A 24,036-nucleotide genomic window follows, 5' to 3' on the forward strand; every position below is an offset into this window, starting at 1 on the left:
AAAGTTATGTTTTTCTAGTTGCTGCTTAGGCTACACCAATTTAATTTCTTGTTCTACAGACAGTTGGCAAGAATACATGGAGCGAGCGATTTTCTTATTCAATTTTGTAACAAGTGCTGACGAAAGCAGGCATTCTATTTTTCTATTTTAAACTTAAGCAATGTTTTTCAATAGAAGATAAAATACAAGATGAAGTGCTTGTCCAAAACCATTTTTGCATGATTTGAAGCAATAATGTTTCGCAGTTCAAAATATGCAATATCAATTGCACTGAATGAGCACAAATTGAAAACAAATGCAACTTAAATTAATTGCTCTCCACACAATGACGGATTTAATTTTAAATTTTAATTGTTTAAAAATGATATACTTTAATTTTCACAGGAGTTCCACATTGCATATGTTATCATCAAGATGGCTAACTCTCCCCGCCCCGGGGTTTGGGTACTGGAGAAATCCTCTGACTATGGTGAAACTTGGCAACCATGGCAGTACTTCGCAGACACACCCAACGACTGTGTGCGCTTCTTCCAAACCGAGGCTCGCATCTACCCAACACGTGACGATGATGTGATCTGTGTGACTGAATTCTCGAGAATCGTACCTTTGAACGATGGCGAGGTGAGAAATTTAACAATTGGCTGATTAAAACTGCTATACAGTACATATTTGTATTTATCAAGGTGCTTAATTAAAGCCAAGCTGATTAGAAATGCATGTATGATCTGCATTGTCATTACATTTAGTACATGTACATGCTGTTTTTCATGAAATCACCAATTAGAATAAAAACAATTTTCCATCAGTTTTGTTACGGTTCTTAATATTATCATAATTTATTCATCATCCAGATATTTGTGTCACTGGTGAATGGACGACCCAATGCCAATAACTTCTCATACGCGGATGACCTCAAGGATTTCATTAAGGCAACAAATGTTCGTCTCCGCCTCATACGAACAAAGAATCTCCTTGGTCACTTAATGGCTGTTGCAAACCAGGATCCAACCGTTACGAGGAGAGTGAGTACCATGATTATACACTTTAATTCAGGGATGGTATTTACGCGTACTCCAGCGCCAAAAAAAGAGAACTGATCAAAAAAGTTAACTTGTTGCTTTTGGTTTGTACTTTATTTGTTGATAGTTTTTACCCTAGTTTGCTTGAAATTGAAGTCAGGTCAGCCCTAGATAAAGTCAGTCTTGCCCCTGCAGCAGGGAGTTTCACTACCTTTGACCCCCATTTGGTAATCAAAAGCGCCCCCCCCCCCCACCCCCAACCCCAACCCATTGCCTAAAAGGGTTCAACCCTTCAGCTGCCAGGTCGATCACATCTCTGCTAATTGTGTATTTGTGGGTATTTTGTTTGTTTGCTTTACATGGCCAAAACAAGTATTAAAATTCAGCTTTAATATGGATATTTCATAATCATATTGGCTGCCATTTTATTTCCTGCGCACATGTCAATTTCTTTTATTTTACTTACTGTTGTATTGTACAATGGTAGATATACAAAACAAATATTATTAACCATTCATTTTTGGTTCATAATTAGAGCACATGATGTTAATATTCACAAGTGAGCATTATGACAAAATTCTATAGCTTATTTGCAGTGTTTTTCTTCGTTTTCTTAAGATCTTATAAATGTTTCCTGCATCAATCTGAAATGCCCTAGTCCATAAAGTATATGACCCAATCAGTCCAGATTTCTGCCTTAATAAAATAAGAAAAATATATATATATATATATATATATATATATATATATATATATATATATATATATATATATATAAGATCCAAATGAAGTGTCTGTGACTGTAAAAATCAAACAGTGAGATCACATTAAAAAAATATTTTGTTTTGTGGTTGTTTTTTTAACTTTAACACAATCTACGAATACCAAAATTCTGATATGCTACACTCATAACGTGGGCTTAAAATCACAAAGCCAGTAAAAGAGTTGAAAACTGTTAAAAAATATATATTTCTTTTTAAATTAAGCATAAAGTATGTTCTAGGATTGATGATATTAGTTACAACGAGTGTTTGTTTCCAGTACTACTACAGTATCAAGGACATCTCACTGGGCGGCCGTTGCGTTTGTAATGGACATGCGGACAATTGTAACTACCTCGACCCTAACCAGCCGGACAAACTGATTTGCGACTGTCAACACAACACGGTCGGCGATCAGTGTAATATGTGTGATGCTGCTAATGGCTTTGTCCAGAAGAAATGGCAGCCGGCAAGATCGTATCCTGCATTTGAGTGTGAACGTAAGTAAAGTGTGGTTAAACTAGTCTTGTTCTATTGTAGATAACTTTTATTGCATGAGGGCAATTTTTCTAATTTTGTATAGATTACCTAATGAATTCAATAAAATAATACACTCTGTAAATTTGCTTTAATTGCACAAGGGCAATTTTGTATATTTTACTTTATGAATAAAATAATACAACGCAATAATTTCAGCTTATTAAATTTTCTTTACACTCCAGCCTGTGAATGTTACGGAAGAGCCACTGAATGTGAATATGACCCAGAAGTTGATGCCCAAGGCCTGAGTATTGACATTCATGGCTTCTATAGTGGCGGAGGCGTGTGTCAAAATTGCGCATACAATTCAACCGGTGTTAACTGTGAAAAGTGCATGCCGGGATATTACAAGCCATACGGAGTGCCGCGATCACGCCTTGACATGTGTGAGCGATGCCAGTGTGACCTGCATTACCATCTCGATGAGTGTGAAGATGACACTGGGCGCTGTCTTTGTCGCGAGGAGTACACAGGACTTAATTGTGACAGGTTGGGGAATATTTATATAAAAAATTACAAACTATCTGTGTTGAAATCTACAAAATTTCACTTTGATAATTAATTTATACCAGATATTACATCTCGAGATTTATGCAAACAAATAGGGTATAATTGATGAGGGTGACGACAAAAAATTTGTCTTTCAAAATAATTTCATGATTTTGACAATAAACTAAAAAAATAAATCTTTAAGGTAACTCCTTAATGACATTTCTGTATAAAGGCCTTTTTCAAAATACTAATAAAGAAATTCTTGTTACAGTTTTAGACATTGCAAATGTAAAGTGAACAATGATGTTATACAGGAAATAAAGTAAGCAAAAGTGTCTATACAAAATGTAGTAATGTACAGACAGTATTAATTAATGGTGATTTTATACAATTCCACTTGCAGCTGTGCCGTTGGTTACTATGGTTACCCAGACTGTATACCATGTGATTGTGACATTAACGGGACGGAAGGGGAAGTGTGCCACGTGAATGGCGGTCAATGTCCATGCAAAGAAAATTTCGTCGGAATTAAGTGCGACATGTGCCAGATCGGCTTCTACGATTTTCCGGAGTGTGGATGTACGTTGCCCAATTCAAATTGCTCTTCTTTTCATGGAATGTCATTTTTCATCCAAAAAAATTGTATATCTAACACATTTAAGCAAAAATCAAAATGTCATGTTATGGGCAGTACTCATTAATATGATAATATTGACACAAATTGGTTCTGTATTAATAAATATGATTGGTAAATGATAAAACAAAAGTGTCTAAAGCTGAAAAAAATACAGTATGTGCCGGGGTTCTAAATGAGATTTGGTTGAACTGTCTCAAATAGTAAAGTAACCCACCAGCTCCTACTGAAACTTCTTAAAGCTGCACTCTCACAGATTGATCATTTTAACAACTTTTTTTATTTTTTTTTTGGAAATAGCAAATTTTTGTGTAAATATAATTATGCAAACAATGATATAAGATTGTTGACAAAAAATCAAATCGTAGATTTTCATTTTTCCATTCGAAAATTAATGTTTAATGGCTTAAACTGTCACTAACGGTTTAAGAAAAATGCATAAAATATCAAATTTTGAACTTATTTATAAAAATCTGCGATCTGATTTTTTTCAGCAGTCTTATATAACTGGTTTCCATGGTTGTTTGCAAAAATTGGCTTGTGTAAAGACAAAAAATATTAAAGTTGCCAAAACGTTCAATCTGTGAGAGTGCAGCTTTAAAATTCAGATTTCCAAATTTGAATTTGCCATTTTAAGCATAAATTTTGGCCAGCAGCTGGTTCGTACTGAGAACACTAAACAGTTGAGGTCTTGATATTGAATACTGTATATGAAGATATCTAAACACCAAAACAAGCACAGAAATTACAACAGGGGATTAGTTTATGAAAGCCTAATTATCGGTACCGCAGTTTTGCCAAAAAGAATAACACATTTTTGGCGTTTTTAGACTTAGTCTATGCTTATATTTATTAGTCTTTTGAGAATATGTACCATTTTTGCCATCATTTAAGATAGAGTAAAACTTTTACTCAGACTTTAAACACTGACTATTAAGTGACCATTTTCTGATTTAATCTAGCTTTCCTATGAATCTTAAATCATTAGCTCAAAATTGTCAATATTTTCAGCATGTGGCTGTGACCAAATTGGTTCAGTCGATGATTACTGCGCAGTTGAAGAGGGTCAGTGTCGATGCAGATCAAACTACGGCAGTCGTAACTGCTCCGAGTGTGCGGACGGATACTTCAACTTCCCTGACTGTGCATGTAAGTTTCACCTTCGGAGTTATGTTTAAGATTTGAGATGTTGCTTTTTATTCTATGATTAAACAGACATGTCATTTTGAGTTAAGAGTCAAAATTGCATTGATACAAAAAACAAAAGCATCATTATTCTTTAAAAAAAACATACCGGTACACAGCAAAGAACATAACAAGTACAATTGCACAATGTCAAATTGATGTCAGAAAACAATGTAGTTCATCATTAAAGTGCATTCTATTATAGATTAACAAGTCTTTTAATTGATTTTAACCAGTCATGTATAAAATAAGAGGGTTATTAGTACTGCGTTTTGAGTCCGCCCGGTTAGCTCAATCGGTAGAGCGTTGGACTCTGAATCGGACAACCCGGGTTCGATTCCCGGGCGGGCCAGGTCACTTCTGTTGTGATTGGTTATGAAATCCTTTCTACGACCATTCGCACTGTACCACTGCCCATGGCATGTACAGAAGTTTTCAGTTCCTTGCAGAGGTGAAAGCACCTAGTACTGGTTCTGCCCAGAATAGGTGTGCGGTGGTCGAACTGTCACTCTGGGACCCTTCAATGTGCTCACGCCGGGACCCGGAGTATAAACTACTAACACCACCCTACTGCGTTTTGATCCAGGTCATATTCAACTCTTGTGGATTTTTGGAAGATTTTGATTGCACTCCGCAATTCCCTTTTGATAATATGTTCCTCAACCACTTGGTTTCAGTTACTACCTAAAAAATGATCTCAATCCCTAATTCCTAAGCATCAATGCTCATTTTGTGTTTCAGTATTTTATTGTAAACATACCAACAAACATTTTGGTTCATTGTAAGTTTATACTTTGTAGTAGTTTTTTTCTTTTTGCAACTGTAAGTGTTTTAATGTATCACTGTTCGATTAAATGGGTAACTGTTTGTTCCAGTATGTAACTGTGACCTTGCTGGTACGGAGCCTGATATATGTGACAAAGTGACAGGTGAATGTCTCTGTGGGCCCACATACAATGGGGACCAGTGTGAACAGTGCGCCCGCGGGTATTACGCTTACCCATCCTGCATGCCATGTGGGTGTCAGGAGCCGGGTTCCACAAGCAACATTTGTGAGGACAGGAATGGCCAATGTACTTGTCGCGGGAACTATGCCGGGCAGAATTGTGAGAGATGTGCACCCGGGTTTTACAGATACCCAGATTGTGTCCGTAAGTATAGGTTTTGTATTATATTTTTTTCAAACATGAAAAAAGTACAAAGGAAAACAGGCAAATGTTTCCTTTGTTGACCTCATTATGTTAGAGAATACTTTATTTCATTAAATTCAGATGAACTGCTCCATTCTCCCTTTATACTTTATATGTCCTTGTATATATGCTGGGTATGTGTCTATGGAAGAAGCTTTCACACTAAATAAGAACCATTTTCACCACTGTTTTACAGCCTGTAAGTGTGACCAGTATGGCTCAAGAGGGGCTTCATGTGACCAGGAGACCGGCCAGTGTGACTGTTTCTCCAACTTCCAGGGCCTCATGTGTGAACGCTGCAAGGAGGGCCTCTATAACTTTCCCAACTGTGAAGGTATATTGGTTGTCTTTGATGTCTTTTCTTCTTAAGTATGCATATTTGAATACATTTCATTTATATATCTTAAGTTTAAACATGGCTAAAAAGGTAACTTTTTGGCGCTGCCTGCTAAACTCAACAAATGTACTTATTTATTTTATGAATACATGAGGCTATACCATGTTGAATGTATTTGTTTGCTATTCATGGTTTATAATACCGGTACATGTAGATGGCTTAAATTTCTTATCATATTATGTCAGAAAAGCATTTTTCAAGTGATGAAAGGTAAGTAAACTGCACAATATATAAATGTAAAAGCTAAGAAAAAGGGAGATAATTCAAAACTGTTATGCATCATTTCATAATGGGCAATGAAGACTATTGACACAAGGAAGATTATTTAGGGCTGTTCTGCATTATTTTGTAATCCAAATATCAAAATAAACAAAGCAATTGAGATGATTTGAATAATTTTTAGAGTGTAACTGCAACCCTGATGGAGCCCGTCAGGTGCCCGGCTATCCCCTGGGCGGGTGTGGTGAGGTGAATATTGGGCGCCTGTGCGAGTGTAAGGAGCGGGTGGTGGGGCGTATCTGCGACATGTGTAAACAAAGATTCTGGAACCTCAACAGGAATAATCCACTTGGTTGTGAAGGTAAGGGATGATACAAGGGTGAAATGATGTTGCACTTCCATATACCTTAGACAATAAATTAACAAGTTGCAAATCAATAACTTTACTTATTTTTAATGCAAATGCAAATGTTTTTTTTGTGTCTGTCATTATTATTCAGAAAGTTTTCAAAACTTGCATTGATTGATATTTCCCCTAAAAACACATGGTTTAAAAACAACCTTTAAAAAAGCCATATTAATTTGATTGATGCTTAAATTGGTAAGCATGTACCTTGATCACCTCAGCTATCTCTCTGAATAAAGTATATAATTTTATTGATCACAGAGTGTGGCTGTTCACCAGTGGGAACAATAGCGAGCATGAATCGGTGTGATATGGGTACTGGCCAGTGCGTGTGTAAGGTGTCCGTTACAGGCCGCGTATGTGACCGGTGTCGCGAAGGTTACTACAGCCTTGACAGAGAAAATCTCTTTGGTTGCCAGGGTAAGTGTTTACTTAAGAAGGTATCTACTATAACAATTTGACAGTACATGTTTTAGTGAATTTTTCATCAAGGACAGTACATGTACAAGGCCATTCTGATTGTTTCAAATGTTTTATTTAAGATGTTTTTGTAGATAAACTATGTGACATCGCAAAAAGGAGACTGTAGACAAGTACTCTTTTACTAAACCAAAAATGATATATAATTTTATGAACATTCCATCTAGTAAAAGCAATAAAGGTGAATGTGCATATATATTGAGGTTTGTGGTATGGCTCAGTATTTGTATGAGGTGTTATGATAAGTATCACTTCTCCTTAAAGTCTCCTGTATTTTCCCTTATTTGACATGAGGGAGAAGTCACTTCTCCCAAACATTTCAACCAAGAAGAGCACTGAATAGCATTCATTTGACAGAATAACATTGTGGTTTGGAAAAATGTGATGTTGGTCAGTAAACAAACATTTAAAGCATATTGATCAGTAACTGTACCATAGTGTAATTTTTAATTTCATATTTCTTTCCAGAGTGCAAGTGTGATATTGGCGGGTCAGCTTCAACAATTTGTAACAGGGTGACGGGCCAGTGTCCGTGTAAACCAAGAGTACAAGGCCAGAGATGTGACCAGTATGTAACAATTATCAGGGGTCATGATTATGAACAGCCTCAAGTCTTAATTTAGAGTTCAGAATGAAGTGGCAACACTGCAAATCTCCATTCATTGTACCTATCCTTCTAGTCAAGTACCAATGATGAACTTTTCTGAATTTAATAGGATTTGGAATTGTTCAGTTTTTTTAAAAAAAATTGTAAAATGAATGAAAAAAAGATGTTTCTTAGTGATTTACTAAAAGACTTTTCTGAGTATGAGTCTATACTCTGACTTGAGACAGTTCCTACCGTAAATGACTAGGTATTAGACGCACTTTTTTCCCTCAGATTTTGATGCAAAAAAATGCCTGCGTATAATACCCAGTAACAATTTTTTGAACTTTTTTTCTGAGGTCAATTTCAAGCCAAGAGTTTGTTTAGATTTATGTAGAAAGGGATGTTACTCGCGTCATATTGATCGAGTATATACGGGTTAAAACGGCAGTTGAAGATCGGGATACGGTATATCGTAAGACGTTTATAATTTCAACAAAAATATTTTTCGATTAAAGTTACCGTAATTCACCTAAGAGTTCGGACACTCTAAATATTTGGACACCCATAATTATTTCCCAAAATAATTTATTTTGCGTACCTAATTTTCGGACACCCAAAGGACATCAATCATAACTTTCATAGTTACCAAGTTTCACAGACGAAGATTATTGATTTTTATCTTTACACTGCCTGGCTAGATTACCTAACCGTATACACCACTGTGACAATTTAATTAGTTACTACCCATCCTAAACAATTTATTGCCTGTTGAAAAGGAAGTGTGATATATTTATTTGAGGATTAAACAAACAACAAGGGCAATCAAGGGATTAAGAAAACATCGACATGGCATGTTTGTAAAACGATCTGCCAATAAGCTTTCAAACTTGTACCACACTTATAGACTATATGAAGCAATAATCGTACAGTTATACATTAATCCTGCATAGCAATGTCCATGCTCTCCACGAGATCCTCGTGGGCATAACTGTAAGTTATGTGACGTCACACAGTGTGACTTTTTGATCTGAAGCCGATAGAATGTGTTTATTCAGTTCAGTGCATGTATAAAATGGTGTTTTAATTAACTTGATGAAGGATTTACACTTATAGGCGTAATAAATAAGTTTATGACCATTGATTACTACGGATAAACTAATAAGTGGTAAAAAGCAAACATGAAGAAAAAAGGCAGGTTAAACAAACATGTAAATAAAATGTAAAAAATGATAATTTTCTATGTATTCGGAGAGCAAAAAAAATAATTAATTTATGGTGTCCGAACTCTTGTGAATTACGGTATTCAATATTATTTTGAATAATAAATTGAATTAAACAATAATCAAACTTACATAATTATAAAAAAGCAAAGTTGGGCACTGTCAAAATATTTTTTGCTTAACATAACTTTTCATTCTCGACAGTATGGTTTTAAAGATAACCATCGCCATTTTCACGAAAAAATTTTTTTTGTCACTGTCAACAAACATGGTGGCTGAAAATGCCGGACGATTTTGACATTTTTTCTATGCGTCTTTTAACCAAAAACATAGATTAAAAGTTTTTTTCTCGGATTTTTCACATATTTTTTCCCCTGCGTCTAATACCCCCTATCGTCTTATACCCAGTCATTTACGGTAATCACTGCCTCTTGGCCTTGTTAAAAAACAACAACTTAATTTCCACTTTTGCCTTGTTCATTCATAGGTTATATTTCGATGACTTGACCTACTCATCCATTCTAAATAAGCTTTTTTCGTATTTTTTGTAAATGTTATGTTAAAGGAGTATAAAAATCTTGCTTTCTTATTATATCCTCAAATTACATGCTATGTCATGTTTTATACTGTATTCAATTGGAATGAAAATTCGCTTACACAAATATAAATAAAACAATGGATCATAGTCTTCAGTGGATTTTCAGGATTTTTTTGTCTGCTACCGTATTTTCTCGACTATAAGACGGGGAAATTGGGTCCCGATTTTTACCCCCAAAGTAGGGGACCCGTCTTATAAGCGGGTCGATAAAATATTAAAAAAAGATTCATGTCAAAATCAGTAAAATTTTACATAGGATATTCGTCTATCCAGTATATCGTCTGCTGATACAAGTATGGGGCAATTAAGTAAACAACAACACGAAATCTCTTCACCGTGCGTGCTCTGACGTCACACAGTGTACCGTTATATCTGCATTTTTTCTTATGGCGCGTGTCAGTATAATTAGTTTGACAGATATATCAAATCAATAAATTGGAATCTTAATATGATGTAGGTACCTAACTGTCAATTTGATTAAGCAAACAAATGACAATGCGAATATGAATCCTTTATGTTCGTCGCCAATCAAGGGACAATATTGCCTAAAGCATTATTGCTAAACAAACACCTATTCATGCCTCGGCTTTTCGCAGTTATGTTATTGAAGCCATTAATTTTGCCGAAGAACTTCATTAGTGTCTTCAATAAAAAAAACTAAAACATACATATGTTGTTATTGATGAATTATTACAATTCCGATAAGTAACGACCTGTCCTGCAAACTTATGTACTCATTTTTAACCTACCTCCAAATAGAGAGCTCACAGTTAACCGCTATTTTCTTTGAGTAAAACAAAAACAGTTACCGCGAAAGTCGATAATTGTCCGTTGAGCTTGAACATTTTTACACATTAGGAAGAATTTTAGCATTTTAGATTTGCTTAAAATTGACCCCGTCTTATAAGCGAGTCGAAACCAAAAGCACCAGATTTCATGGGCAAAGTTAGGGGGCCGTCTTATAAGCGAATCGCCTTATAGTCGAGAAAATACGGTACACCAAAAAATGGTCAAAATCTTCAACCCTGTGATCTTCCTTAAAGGTGCAACCCCTTTGAACCTAAGAAGTCATACTAGGCCCCCTGGACCACCAGTACAAAGTACAGGCATTTTTGCTATTAGCCATTGTCACACTTTTGGTATTAAACTAACTTCCGCCCCTTTCAGACCACTTCAGCAGCACTTTATCCCGTCTCTGGACCAGTTCAAATATGAGATAGAAGATGGATATGTGCCTGAGGGATATGGGGTTCGATACGGACACGATGAGAGAATCTTCCCAAACTTCTCGTGGAGAGGTTACGCAACCATGTCTCGACTACAGGTACATCTGGATGTAGAAAATGTTGTTAGATAAACCTAAACTGATCTTACCTAAAAATTGATGTTGCTCAGTAATTCTTCCTTTGTAAAAACTAGCGATGCAAATGAATTGCAAAAATGATATTCTAGTATTCAAAAATCCTTCCATTGTATATTCTATTACCAAAATGAATCTTGAAAATAATAACGTCAAACGACAAAGAAGGTTAAAAAGGCCCCAGCGAATAATTTTAGTTTACTAGAACTTCGATAAGTTTCATTTTGGTAATGGAATATTCAAATATTAAATCGAAAGAATTTCCCGAATACCTTTATAAGTAATGTAGCGAAAAATTTAAGAGATATGAGTTTGTTAGGTTAAAAGTGTTTTGAGAATTTTGGGCTTGAGCTTGAATGTTAATGATTTGAAATTACTCCTTTATAACACTCATGTGTTTTAAAGGGTTAGTATTACCAGTACAAATAATCTAAACATTTATCTTGCATTCACAGCCAGAGGTTTGGGTCGACATCAAGATCAACAAGCCAAGTCTTTACCGCCTCTTGTTCCATTATGTTAACCTCAATGAGCAATCTGTAAATGGCGAGATCATCCTTAACCCGAAATCTCCTCGAGAAACACAACAGACCTCTGACATCGCGTTCGCACCAAGTCAACAGCCAGCATTCACAGATGCTGGAAACTTGGGGGGCCTGAACAACTTTGTGCTCAACCCGGGAGAGTGGACAGTGCAGATTAAAACTGAAAATAGCATCTTCTTGGTGAGTGCTGTTACTCATTTTTAAGGGGAAAACAATAGAAATGTATTTTAACATTACCACTAAATAATTTGTGGTAAAGAAAAGGAATTGTCTTTAACTTTTCAAGTCAATGAAGGGATTAATTTATTATCAATATTCTATACTCATTTTGTCGATGTGTTTTCTTTTTGGAGACAAGGTGGGCATTTTCAAAACATGTTAACACCTTAATCTGCACCCTTATCTAATCACTTTCAATATTGCTTTTTATCTGAAGTAACATAATTTAAGGTTTAAGATGCTCACATTCATATATGAAATGATTTCAGGACTACATGATCCTGATTCCCCAGGCGTACTACGAGGCCACCATTCTTCAGAACACCGTGTTCCGACCTTGCCTCACCCCAAATGATGAGGGACCGTAAGTTTGTGCAGGCCTTGAATGCACTTTGAATTTGATGGTAAAATGGAGAGTATTGGTGTTCTGTATCTACTTTATTACAACGGACATAATCAGTTTTACATGTCAACTAATCTTAAAAATCACATCTTCAAGTACTAGAAAATATTCTTTTTTTCTTTACTTGAAGCTCCATAAAAGTTTCGAGCCACCCTTTGAATAAAAGATCTAACCCCAAAACAGATCAACTAGGTATTTGAAACCCTGCTTACCTGGCTTTTGATGCTGGCAACTTGGCCATTATGTGTTATTTATTCCTAAAAGGTGCTAACACAGTTAAACATGCTTATTGGTGTCGACACTATGTTTACTTCTACTTTTTGTTCTAAAGTTCAGGATTAATCCTCAAATCAGGATTGAAAGCTTTTAAATTCAGACTATTGCACAATTGTAAAAAGATCAAGTTTTGCATAAAAAACATAAGGAAGTTCCTTGAAATGAATATAAATGACTTTGGAAACAAGCGTAAAAGCGTGTGGACCTGCTTTGGGCATGAATCCGTCATACTGAAACAGACCCCCAGCTATTTTTCAGGATTTACAACAACAATTAGCTGTTCGAAACCCTGTTTATGTGTGATTTCGAACATGATTGCAGGTGCTATCACTATGCATACCCAGATGTTCTTGACTTCCCACGGGTACTTGGGGAAGACGGCTACATCTGGTCTGGGGAGGACAAACTTCCTGTCCGTCTGTTTGCCGAGGTAGAGATCCTCAATGAACTTGATGTGGACACCATGGCCATTCTTGACCCTAGCCAGGTGGGTGCCCCATAGTGGATCAAGATACTTGCAATATCTGTAAATGCCTCTATGTTAAACATCATTAGAGGGGTATTTATCTTCTGAAAAAAAAACATTTTAAAAATTTGAAATTCAGCCAAAATATCAGATTTAAGAAGGTGACAATGATAAAACGAGTCAAGAAAAATAGTTCAATCTATGAAAAGTTCTTGTCAGATAATAATTAAGGACCCACAAATGTTTATGATAATAATTAAGGACCCACAAATGTTTATGATAATAATTAAGGACCCACAAATGTTTATGATAATAATTAAGGACCCACAAATGTTTATGATAATAATTAAGGACCCACAAATGTTTATGATAATAATTAAGGACCCACAAATGTATTTCTTTGTAAAATCTGCTTTGCACTGGCTGTCTTAGAAAGATTATTGTATTGTTCCTGCTGGATAGGTTTGTTTGAAATGAAACATTCAAACAAGAATGGTTCACAGACGATATCTTCTCATTACAGGACTCGTTCAACTTGGACCTGAACATTCCCAAGAAGGATCGCTACGTCCTTGTGCTCAACTATTACTCTCAGGGCAATGGGACACAGTCTGTTGGGTTCAACATCAGCACAACTGGAGACCAAGCAGCTGCCATACTGTACAAGTGCCAATACAGGTAAAGCTTGTTCTTATTTTAATCTGCCAAGGTGTTAAACTATCAGGACATGTATATGTTTATATTTTCTAGACACCCTTCAACTTTAAACGGCCTTTAAAGAAGCTCAGGTTTACTTGTAGCCTTTAAGCAAGTTTTAGACTTTAAGCTTTTTAACAAGTTGAAGAGTTTAAACCTTTAAACAAGTTGAGTTTTTGTCTTAGCCTTTTAAGAAGTTGAAGATTTTATACCTTAAAACAAGTTCAGGTTTTGTCCTAGCCTTTTAAGAAATTGAAGATTTTATACCTTAAAACAAGTTCAGGTTTTGTCCTAGCCTTTTAAGAAATTGAAGATTTTATACCTTAAAACAAGTTCAGGTTTTGTCCTTGCCTTTTAAGAAGTTAAAGATTTTAGACCTTTAAACACATGTTCAGGTTTTGTCCTTGCCTTTTAAGAAGTTGAAGATTTTATACCTTAAAACAAGTTCAGGTTTTGTCCTAGCCTTTTAAGAAGTTGAAGATTTTATACCTTAAAACAAGTTCAGGTTTTGTCCTTGCCTTTTAAGAATTTGGAGATTTTATACCTTAAAACAAGTTCAGGTTTTGTCCTTGCCTTTTAAGAAGTTGAAGATTTTATACCTTAAAACAAGTTCAGGTTTTGTCCTAGCCTTTTAAGAAGTTGAAGATTTTAGACCTTAAAACAAGTTCAGGTTTTGTCCTAGCCTTTTAAGAAGTTGAAGATTTTATACCTTAAAACAAGTTCAGGTTTTGTCCTAGCCTTTTAAGAAATTGAAGATTTTATACCTTAAAACAAGTTCAGGTTTTGTCCTTGCCTTTTAAGAAGTTAAAGATTTTAGACCTTTAAACACATGTTCAGGTTTTGTCCTAGCCTTTTAAGAAGTTGAAGATTTTATACCTTAAAACAAGTTCAGGTTTTGTCCTAGCCTTTTAAGAAGTTGAAGATTTTATACCTTAAAACAAGTTCAGGTTTTGTCCTTGCCTTTTAAGAAGTTAAAGATTTTATACCTTAAAACAAGTTCAGGTTTTGTCCTAGCCTTTTAAGAAGTTGAAGATTTTATACCTTAAAACAAGTTCAGGTTTTGTCCTAGCCTTTTAAGAAGTTGAAGATTTTAGACCTTAAAACAAGTTCAGGTTTTGTCCTAGCCTTTTAAGAAGTTGAAGATTTTATACCTTAAAACAAGTTCAGGTTTTGTCCTAGCCTTTTAAGAAATTGGAGATTTTATACCTTAAAACATGTTCAGGTTTTGTCCTTGCCTTTTAAGAAATTGAAGATTTTATACCTTAAAACAAGTTCAGGTTTTGTCCTAGCCTATAGGACTGTTGTCATGCAACTTTAAGCCCAGTGTGTTGAATAAACAAAATTTATATATAAATCTTTTCGATGCTCTTTTCCAGCTCATTGTGTCGTCAAGTGTTGCTTGGCTATGACGAGATGGAAGCCATTTTTGATTTTGAAGAGGGGGTTATACATATTGGCGTGCTTGGGGATGAGAATGTATATGCAGCCATTGTAAGTTTGATATGAAGCTGTATAATGATATGTATGGTATTTATTGAAATGTACATAACATAATTTTTTAAATTGAATTAATTAATTGCAAAGATCTGATTATAAATTTTAGATTATAATTTGCATAAATAATACTAACATTTAATATGCATGTGTTTTATTGTCATAGAAATATAACAGTCATCATGCATGCACATCTAACTTGACTTATTTCGTGTTTCCAGGAGTCAATAGTGGCCATTCCATACTCGGTCTGGTCCATGGGCTACATCCGCCCGAGCATCGTCTGTATACGCATCAACGGAGAGTAAGAAAATTGTCTTGCCCTAAAAATCTAAGATTTAATTATGGTATTCACAAAAGTTGCACATGCTACCATATTGTTGTTTAATTAAGATTTAGATAAGTTTAGAGCTAATAACAGCAATACATACATTAATTTATAGTATTGTTATTAACAAGCTCAGGCCCATGTTATTCAGCTTTGAGCTCTGCGTAATTTAAGCAAAGCTAGAATATACTGGTAATGGGTTTTACAGTTAAATAAAGTCTTAATAAGACCTGACACAATGTTTCTGGCCTAATATTTATAAAAGCATTTGATAAACAAATGACATATTTTCTTCCAGGTGTGTGCAGTCTCGTTATGCCACACCGGTCGGCTCTGTGAGAATCGACTTTGAGGAGTTGCCCAATGATCATCTTATCACCGATGTGTATCCGCCAGGTGTGTCCGACACAGATATTGGACTCATCCAGTTGAATAGAACTCAGGTAATTAGTCATTATAAGATATATCATATATTGTGCTGATATGACTGACACTGAAATTGACAACATATCCAGTTAAATAGCTATCTGGTAATGTTTTGTAAATCTATTACTATTATATTTTTGCTTTTAACTAATGTAATAATTTTTTTTTTTATGAGAATTGTAAAGCTATATATTACTATAATAATTTGCCATACAAGTATTATGGCAGACATATTGAAATCTGATTTCCTTCTTCATAAAAATTCACAACAGTTTCTCCTCCGTGAAATCTCACAATAGATTCTCCTTCATGAGATTTTGTAATAGTTCCTCCTTCCTTGAAAGTCACAATAGTTTCTCCTTCATGAGAATTCGTAATAGTTCCTCCTTCCTTGAAAGTCACAATAGTTTCTCCTTCATGAGAATTCATAATAGTTCCTCCTTCCTTGAAAGTCGCAATAGTTTTTCCTTCATGAGAATTCATAATAGTTCCTCCTTCCTTGAAAGTCTCAATAGTTTCTCCTTCATAACAATTTTTAATGGTTTCTCCTTCTTAGAAGTTCACAATTGTTTCTCCTTCATGAAGTTCACAATAGTTTCTCCTTCATGAAGAGTCACGATTATTTCTCCTTCATGAAGTTCACAATAGTTTCTCCTTCATGAACAGTCACGATTATTTCTCCTTCATGAAGTTCACAATAGTTTCTCCTTCATGAAGAGTCACGATTATTTCTCCTTCATGAAGTTCACAATAGTTTCTCCTTCATGAACAGTCACGATTATTTCTCCTTCATGAAGTTCACAATAGTTTCTCCTTCATGAACAGTCACGATTATTTCTCCTTCATGAAGTTCATAATAGTTTCTCCTTCATGAACAGTCACGATTATTTCTCCTTCATGAAGTTCACAATAGTTTCTCCTTCATGAACAGTCACAATTATTTCTCCTTCATGAATAAAGCTAGACTGTGTTTATAGTGTATACTATTATTCATGCAAGTTATCTGGCACTCACAGTATTATTTGAATGGCAACAATTTTTCATTGTTTTCAGAACCTGATTGTCCTGTTGGGCCAGGCAAGGAACCCCGGACCAAACAAGTTCATTGTTCACTACTACCTGCCTTACTCGGACGGACAGGAAATACAAATCACCATGTTTGCCAATGGTCAGGAATACAAAGGTAGGAACAGATTGTGATTTATAAAATGATGAGGACTTTGTAGAAAGGTCATAACACAGGATTTTAGCCCTTAGTCTTTTTTCCGAGCTAAAAAAAGTTTTTGACATATAATTATTGTTAAGTTTATTCTGAGAAAATTTGTTTCTTTCCAAATCAAGGTTTTCAACTTTGGGCCCTAAATCCTTTAATGATTACACAAAAGAATAAACAATAAAAAAAATAATGTGAAATGAACTATTTTGTAAATTGTTTGAGGCGGACATTTTTTGCTTATTTGTAAAATAAAACGAGACAAGAACAGTGGAATTTCTCAGGAACTTTGATGTTAGGAAAAAGTACTTCCTTGTGAATTATGATCAGAATTTGACTACAAACCATTTGAAAAGATACCAAGTTTTTATACTGCTTAACATTAACTCTATCTACAATCAGGAACTTTCACGCCACGATTCTGCCCAAGTGAACAAGGATGTCGAGATGTGATCTTCTTTGACGAGACTGCCTACACTGGTGTGCTGAACCTGCAAGATACTAACGTCAAGATTGTCTTCAACAACACCAGCGGTCAGCAAATATGGCTGGTTAGTTGACTTAGTTTTTACATGAAATGCATCACTTTGACAACCATGAATATGCTTGATACATTTAGCAAAATATTCAGATGAATAGTGGGTTCTTTGTTAGAGATAACTTTGGTTGTTATCATTAATGGATTGTTTTATTCTGAGGTAGTCAGGCATATTGAACACTGGTTTGGAGCACCTAAAAAATTTCAAAAACTAAAATTGTGCTTATTAAAAATACTGTTCTTAGTAGCTCATAATAGGAATATTTGTTAGAATAAACAATCCTACACTGGGGAACTGAACTGAAATGAATATGCATACACTGGAGGACTACTTGTTGAAATAGATATTCCTACACTCCAGGACCAATTGTTTGATAATAAATATTTATATACTGCAGGACTACTTGTTGATCATCCCATCAGAGAAATACAGCCCGACCGACATCTTGATTTTGCCTGTGGACAACTCAAGGAATTTCATTGACACATGTCTGGATGAAGGCTACAAAATCAGGTACACCCTTTGACTGTCGTATTATTTGTTTATTTTTCTCCAAATTCATATGGTCATACCTATTAAAGAAAATGTACATGAACAAATATTATGTGCATGTATCCACTTTTAATGCTATTGGTTTCTTAACTTCTTATACTAATCTTACCTAAAGAAATAGTTAATTTAGCTATCCATTTGACATGGATTTATTACAAGGCGTGGTATTATTTAATGTTCATGTTCTTCTGTCCTTAGGACCCCTATAAGTGACTTCTGCGAGAAGAGCCTGTTTTCCTTGACAACTGAGTTTAACAACGGGGCCCTCGAGTGTGAATGTGATATTGATGGCTCCCTGAGTTTCCAATGTGACGCCAATGGTGGGCAGTGCCCGTGTAGACCAAATGTGATTGGTAGAACCTGCTCCACTTGCCGGGTGGGATATTACGGATTCCCCAGATGTCAGCGTAAGTATTATGTTAAGCTCATCTCAAAAACTATTTGGGGTATTCACACGACACTTTGTACATAGGTTATCAGATTAGCGCAGTGGTTTGCCCACTCACTTCTCACCAAGGTGACCGAGTTTGATTCCCTGCCTGGGCACATGTGTGTGTGGTAAGTGGTCACCAAGCCGGACACTTTTGAGGGACTTAAAATAAGTTATGACAACATTCTTCACAATCGTTGTAAAATATATAATGTTTAAACTAATACATGTGTAGCAAGGCCCAGATATCTGGCTTACCATACATGTGTAGCAAGACCCAGATATCTGGCTTACCATACAGGAGTAGCAAGGCTCAGAAATCTGGCTTACCATACAGGAGTAGCAAGGCTCAGAAATCTGGCTTACCATACAGGAGTAGCAAGGCTCAGAAATCTGGCTTACCATACAGGAGTAGCAAGGCTCAGAAATATGGCTTACCATATAGGAGTAGCCAGGCCCAGAAATCTGGCTTACCATACATGTGTAGCAAGGCTCAGAAATCTTGCTTACCATACAGGAGTAGCAAGGCTCAGAAATCTGACTTACCATACAGGAGTAGCAAGGCCCAGAAACTGGCTTACCATACAGGAGTAGCAAGGCTCAGAAATCTGGCTTACCATACAGGAGTAGCAAGGCTCAGAAATTTGGCTTACCATACAGGAGTAGCAAGGCTCAGATATCTGGCTTACCATACAGGAATAGCAAGGCTCAGATATCTGGCTTACCATACAGGAGTAGCGAGGCCCAGATATCTGGCTTATCATACATGTGTAGCGAGGCTCAGATATCTGGCTTACCATATAGGAGTAGCAAGGCTCAGATATCTGGCTTACCATACATGTGTAGCAAGGTTCAGAAATCTGGCTTACCATACAGGAGTAGCAAGGCTCAGAAATCTGGCTTACCATACAGGAGTAGCAAGGCTCAGATATCTGGCTTACCATACATGTGTAGCAAGGCCCAGAAACTGGCTTACCATACATGTGTAGCAAGGCTCAGAAATCTGGCTTACCATACAGGAGTAGCAAGGCTCAGATATCTGGCTTACCATACATGTGTAGCAAGGCCCAGAAACTGGCTTACCATACATGTGTAGCAAAGCCCAGAAACTGGCTTACCATACAGGAGTAGCAAGGCTCAGACATCTGGCTTACCATACAGGAGTAGCAAGGCTCAGATATCTGGCTTACCATACATGTGTAGCAAGGCTTAGATATCTGGCTTACCATACATGTGTAGCAAGGCTCAGAAATCTGGCTTACCATACAGGAGTAGCAAGGCTCAGAAATCTGGCTTACCATGCAGGAGTAGCAAGGCTCAGATATCTGGCTTACCATACATGTGTAGCAAGGCCCAGAAACTGGCTTACCATACATGAGTAGCAAGGCCCAGATATCTGGCTTACCATACATGTGTAGCAAGGCTCAGAAATCTGGCTTACCATACAGGAGTAGCAAGGCTCAGATATCTGGCTTACCATACATGTGTAGCAAGGCCCAGAAACTGGCTTACCATACATGTGTAGCAAGGCTCAGAAATCTGGCTTACAATGCTGGCCCCAATTTCTCGAAACTTCTTAAGTCCCTTATAACAGGATTAAGCTAGACTCACTATTTTTGTTGTTCTATAATATGCGTTATATTTACTTCTATTTAGAAATTATATAAGAAAATCTGTATGCTAATTAAAAGAAACCATTTTTCATTTATCAAAATTCATTATTTGTATGTATTTTGGCTAATTGAAATAAGCGACTTTAGCCTGTTAAGCTTAAGAAGTTTCGAGAAATTGGGGCTAGGTGATTGCTGTGAGACTTTTAACCATTTTAAAGTCTAACTGTTCTTTTTGTTGTTATTTCAGCTTGTAACTGCCCATTTGGCCTGTGTGAACAGTTAACGGGTCAGTGTATCTGTCCGCCACGTGTCACAGGAGAGAAATGTGATGTCTGCGAACCTGAGACCTATGGATATGACACCCTCATTGGATGTCAGGTACAATAGACTAGCTTCAACTAATTTGTAATAAAATAATAAAAAACTGGAGTATATGTTTTCTTGAAGTATTATGCGAGTCAATATATCCAAGGTTTTGAATGTGCGTCTTCTTGAGTAAATTCAATCGTGCAAAAACAAAAGTCAAGTCAATGATGTATAGTTTGTAATCGCTTAAATGAAAAGCTTGTCATTAATGAAGTCTTTAAGAGAACTTAAAATCATGCTATGTAATTTCATATTAATATTTCTTGCTGTGGAAATAAAACTAGATATACTTTTCTCGCAAGTGGATGTTGACTCTTACTATTGCATAAAATGTGTGTTTTCGGTCCGTTATTGTGGTGTGTTAAAACGCAAAAAAACAGGCGTTATCGGTAGAAAACTTGCATTATTCAGTAAATTCACGTGCCATTAATGACCGGCTTTTTGTTTTACATAAGCGCTTTTATGCATAGCAATGGCAGCTGAGCGACCTGGTATCTGACCGAAAGTCGGTCAACGATGCCAACTTTTGTAAAAAAACAAATTCAGCATATATAGCTGTATACAAAAATAAACAAACTAAATAAACCGCAATTAACTTACATATTTTCTTTTGAGTTGTCTTTACCTGGCAAGCTGATGTGTGTTTACTAGATAGTACTTTCTGTAGTTGTTTTGACTATTTGTTTGCTTTTCAACTCCTCCGAACTTTAGTTATTTCTGTCGATTTCATTCAGAAAAAACGACTTACATGGACATGCATCAATTACATCGTATGCAATAAACAAAGAAATTTCAAATATTTTTTTCTCTGATGCTGAAGATGCTGTACATTTTATCAAGAACATGTTAACAAAATTTTCAGGCTTAAATTAGTTGTCAAAACAGTAAAGGTTAAGGTAGGACTATATCGGTAATTAATTGATTACCCAATAGGTATTGTGTGTAAATAATCCCAGTAATCCAGTCAATTAAAAAAACAACAACACTTTCCAAACGGATGAGCACTGCAAAAAATGGCGTCGAAACAAAAATGCAACTGCTGAGTTATGTTGCGGCCCTAATCGAGCTTAATGTAAAACTTTTTCAATGACATCACTCATGACGTCACACAAGCACCTGTTATGGAGGTTATTTTGAACTAACTGTTTTTGCATTTTTTTTGACATTTAACAGCTTTTTTTAAACACAAACATTTCTCATGGAGTGTATTGTATGCAATAATAGCGATAATACACCTTTTTTCGGTTGTTACCATCTGCAAAGGCTCTCAAAATAGTTTGCGACCCTCGTGCTCCGCACTTGGCTGTAAACCATTTTGCGGCCTTTGCAGATGGTAACGACCTCATAAAGGTGTATTAACCATATAGTATGTTTAAATGGATATTTGAAGTTGAACAGAGGATTGGACTCGTATAAAAAGTATGCTTAAATGGATTTATGAATATTACAGGAATGTCAATGTAACAGCAATGGTGTTATGGATGGAGATATGAACTGTGAACAGGACAGTGGACAGTGCAGGTAATTTACCTAAGCTTGATGAGTTAAGATATAACAATACTTGTCAATGTAACAGCCAGAGTGTTATGGACAGAGATATGAACTGTGGATGGTGCAGGCCCCAATTTCTCAAACATTCTTACGTCCGTTATAATAGAATTAAGCTTATATCACTATTTTTGTTGTTCTATAAAATGTGTTATATTTACTTCTTCAAGAATTTTTAGAAATTATGTAGGAATAATCTGTATGATTATCAGAATAAACCATTTTTCATTTATCAAAATCCGTTCTCAGTATGTATTTTGTCTAATTGAAATAAGCGACTTTAGCATATTAAGCTTAAGAAGAAATTGGGGCCAGGTAATTAAGCTAAGCTAGCTAAGGAAATAAGATATAACAGTGATGTCTATGTTACAGTGAGGCCCTGATTTCTCAAAACTTATTAAGCTTAAAACAGACTTAAGTAGCTTATTTTTTTAGCAAAATTTCTTACTTAAACATGATTTTGATAAATAAAACTAAGTTGTCGTGATATTCTGACAGATATCTTTAATAAACAGTCAAAATACGTCCAAAAAAGTAAATATTTCACAAATTATAGAAGAAAAAAAATAGTGAGCCTAGCTTAATCATGTTATAACTGACGTAAGAAGTTTCGAGAAATCAGACCCAGAGTATTACGGATGGAGAAAAGAACTGTGAACAAGACAGTGGACAATATAGGTAAGTAAGCTAATTTAGCATTAAGTGATGCTCAATTTTTGACTGAAAAACCCAACAGCCAGGCATTAGCATTTGCTCTGAATCGCTCCTGTTACAGTATTCAACCGGCCATAACAGAGAACTCCCCATTAAATTGTAATGTTTATACTGCCACAGTGTTGTATGAAAAAGACATGTATTTGAGACAAAAAGCATCAATATAATTAAGCCTCTCTTCTCCGTATTTCAGATGCAGGCCCGGTATTGGAGGTCGCAAGTGTGACTACTGTATTGCGGGATTCTACAGTTTCCCTTACTGTCAGGAGTGTGACTGTGACTATGACGGTACTATGGACGAAATATGTGACCCCGCAAATGGGGCTTGCATTTGTAAGGTAAGATTTTGAATTTTGTGGAAAAATAGGCTTGTTGTTTGAAAGATTGCTCAGTGGATACTAGTTATTATCATTAGTGGGTGGAAATAAATTGAGTATTATTGGCATATGTACATGTTATTAAATGTATATGAAAATTTATAGACATTTTAGTTTGTAGTAATATATCAGGTAGGTAATTTGTGTAAACAGAATGTGTACGGTATAGAAACTGACATGATGTTAGTTCCGATAAATCATGAAAACATCAGCATTTTGCATGTTTATCTATAATGACCTTTGATGGAAATGGCAGACATTTTGCAGACCATTGAAAGTAGTCCCACACAATTCATATGTTATCAAAATACTTGTGAACAATGTAAACAAATAAGGTTTGTCATGATATGATTATTGACTTCAACTTGACCATACCAAGGAAAACATAACATTCTGTCTTGCCACCAAATATTGTCAGTCACGAAAAATTGAATTTTTAAAAAGCGGTTGTTTTAAGTAATAACATCAATTACAGTTTTATTCCACATAATTGATTTTCAAAATGTTATGAATATTTTCATTATGTTTTATCTATGCAGGACAATGTAATTGGACCCCGTTGTGATACTTGCGGCCTGAATACCTACAACTTGGAGCCGACCAATCCACTCGGCTGTTCTTCATGTTTCTGCTTTGGTAACACTGCCAACTGCCGAGAGTCTGACCTCTACTGGGAGCCTGTGAGTGCATTTTGTTTTAATGTACTGAATTATTATGTGGGAAATTTAGCAATGTTGCGAT

General features: G+C 35.7%; 1 protein-coding gene across 1 annotated transcript in view; it reads left to right on the plus strand.

The window, feature by feature from the left end:
- Positions 1 to 24,036, plus strand: part of LOC128213970 (laminin subunit alpha-like) — a 63,491-nt gene that overhangs the window by 4,886 nt on the left and 34,569 nt on the right. The window contains exons 3-29 of the mRNA XM_052920109.1: positions 385 to 621; positions 852 to 1,022; positions 2,061 to 2,280; positions 2,503 to 2,809; positions 3,216 to 3,391; positions 4,458 to 4,595; positions 5,507 to 5,782; positions 6,018 to 6,155; positions 6,622 to 6,798; positions 7,105 to 7,263; positions 7,792 to 7,891; positions 10,898 to 11,054; positions 11,546 to 11,815; positions 12,124 to 12,218; positions 12,855 to 13,020; positions 13,523 to 13,677; positions 15,072 to 15,186; positions 15,411 to 15,493; positions 15,816 to 15,960; positions 16,997 to 17,126; positions 17,559 to 17,707; positions 18,093 to 18,208; positions 18,446 to 18,654; positions 20,538 to 20,668; positions 22,107 to 22,177; positions 23,112 to 23,256; positions 23,835 to 23,975. Of these exons, the coding sequence (XP_052776069.1) occupies positions 385 to 621; positions 852 to 1,022; positions 2,061 to 2,280; positions 2,503 to 2,809; positions 3,216 to 3,391; positions 4,458 to 4,595; positions 5,507 to 5,782; positions 6,018 to 6,155; positions 6,622 to 6,798; positions 7,105 to 7,263; positions 7,792 to 7,891; positions 10,898 to 11,054; positions 11,546 to 11,815; positions 12,124 to 12,218; positions 12,855 to 13,020; positions 13,523 to 13,677; positions 15,072 to 15,186; positions 15,411 to 15,493; positions 15,816 to 15,960; positions 16,997 to 17,126; positions 17,559 to 17,707; positions 18,093 to 18,208; positions 18,446 to 18,654; positions 20,538 to 20,668; positions 22,107 to 22,177; positions 23,112 to 23,256; positions 23,835 to 23,975 (4,377 nt within the window). The remainder of the gene's footprint in view (positions 1 to 384; positions 622 to 851; positions 1,023 to 2,060; positions 2,281 to 2,502; positions 2,810 to 3,215; positions 3,392 to 4,457; positions 4,596 to 5,506; positions 5,783 to 6,017; positions 6,156 to 6,621; positions 6,799 to 7,104; positions 7,264 to 7,791; positions 7,892 to 10,897; positions 11,055 to 11,545; positions 11,816 to 12,123; positions 12,219 to 12,854; positions 13,021 to 13,522; positions 13,678 to 15,071; positions 15,187 to 15,410; positions 15,494 to 15,815; positions 15,961 to 16,996; positions 17,127 to 17,558; positions 17,708 to 18,092; positions 18,209 to 18,445; positions 18,655 to 20,537; positions 20,669 to 22,106; positions 22,178 to 23,111; positions 23,257 to 23,834; positions 23,976 to 24,036) is intronic.

The sequence above is a fragment of the Mya arenaria genome, chromosome 13 (assembly GCF_026914265.1).
Source record: "Mya arenaria isolate MELC-2E11 chromosome 13, ASM2691426v1".
Classification (NCBI taxonomy): Eukaryota; Metazoa; Mollusca; class Bivalvia; order Myida; family Myidae; genus Mya; species Mya arenaria.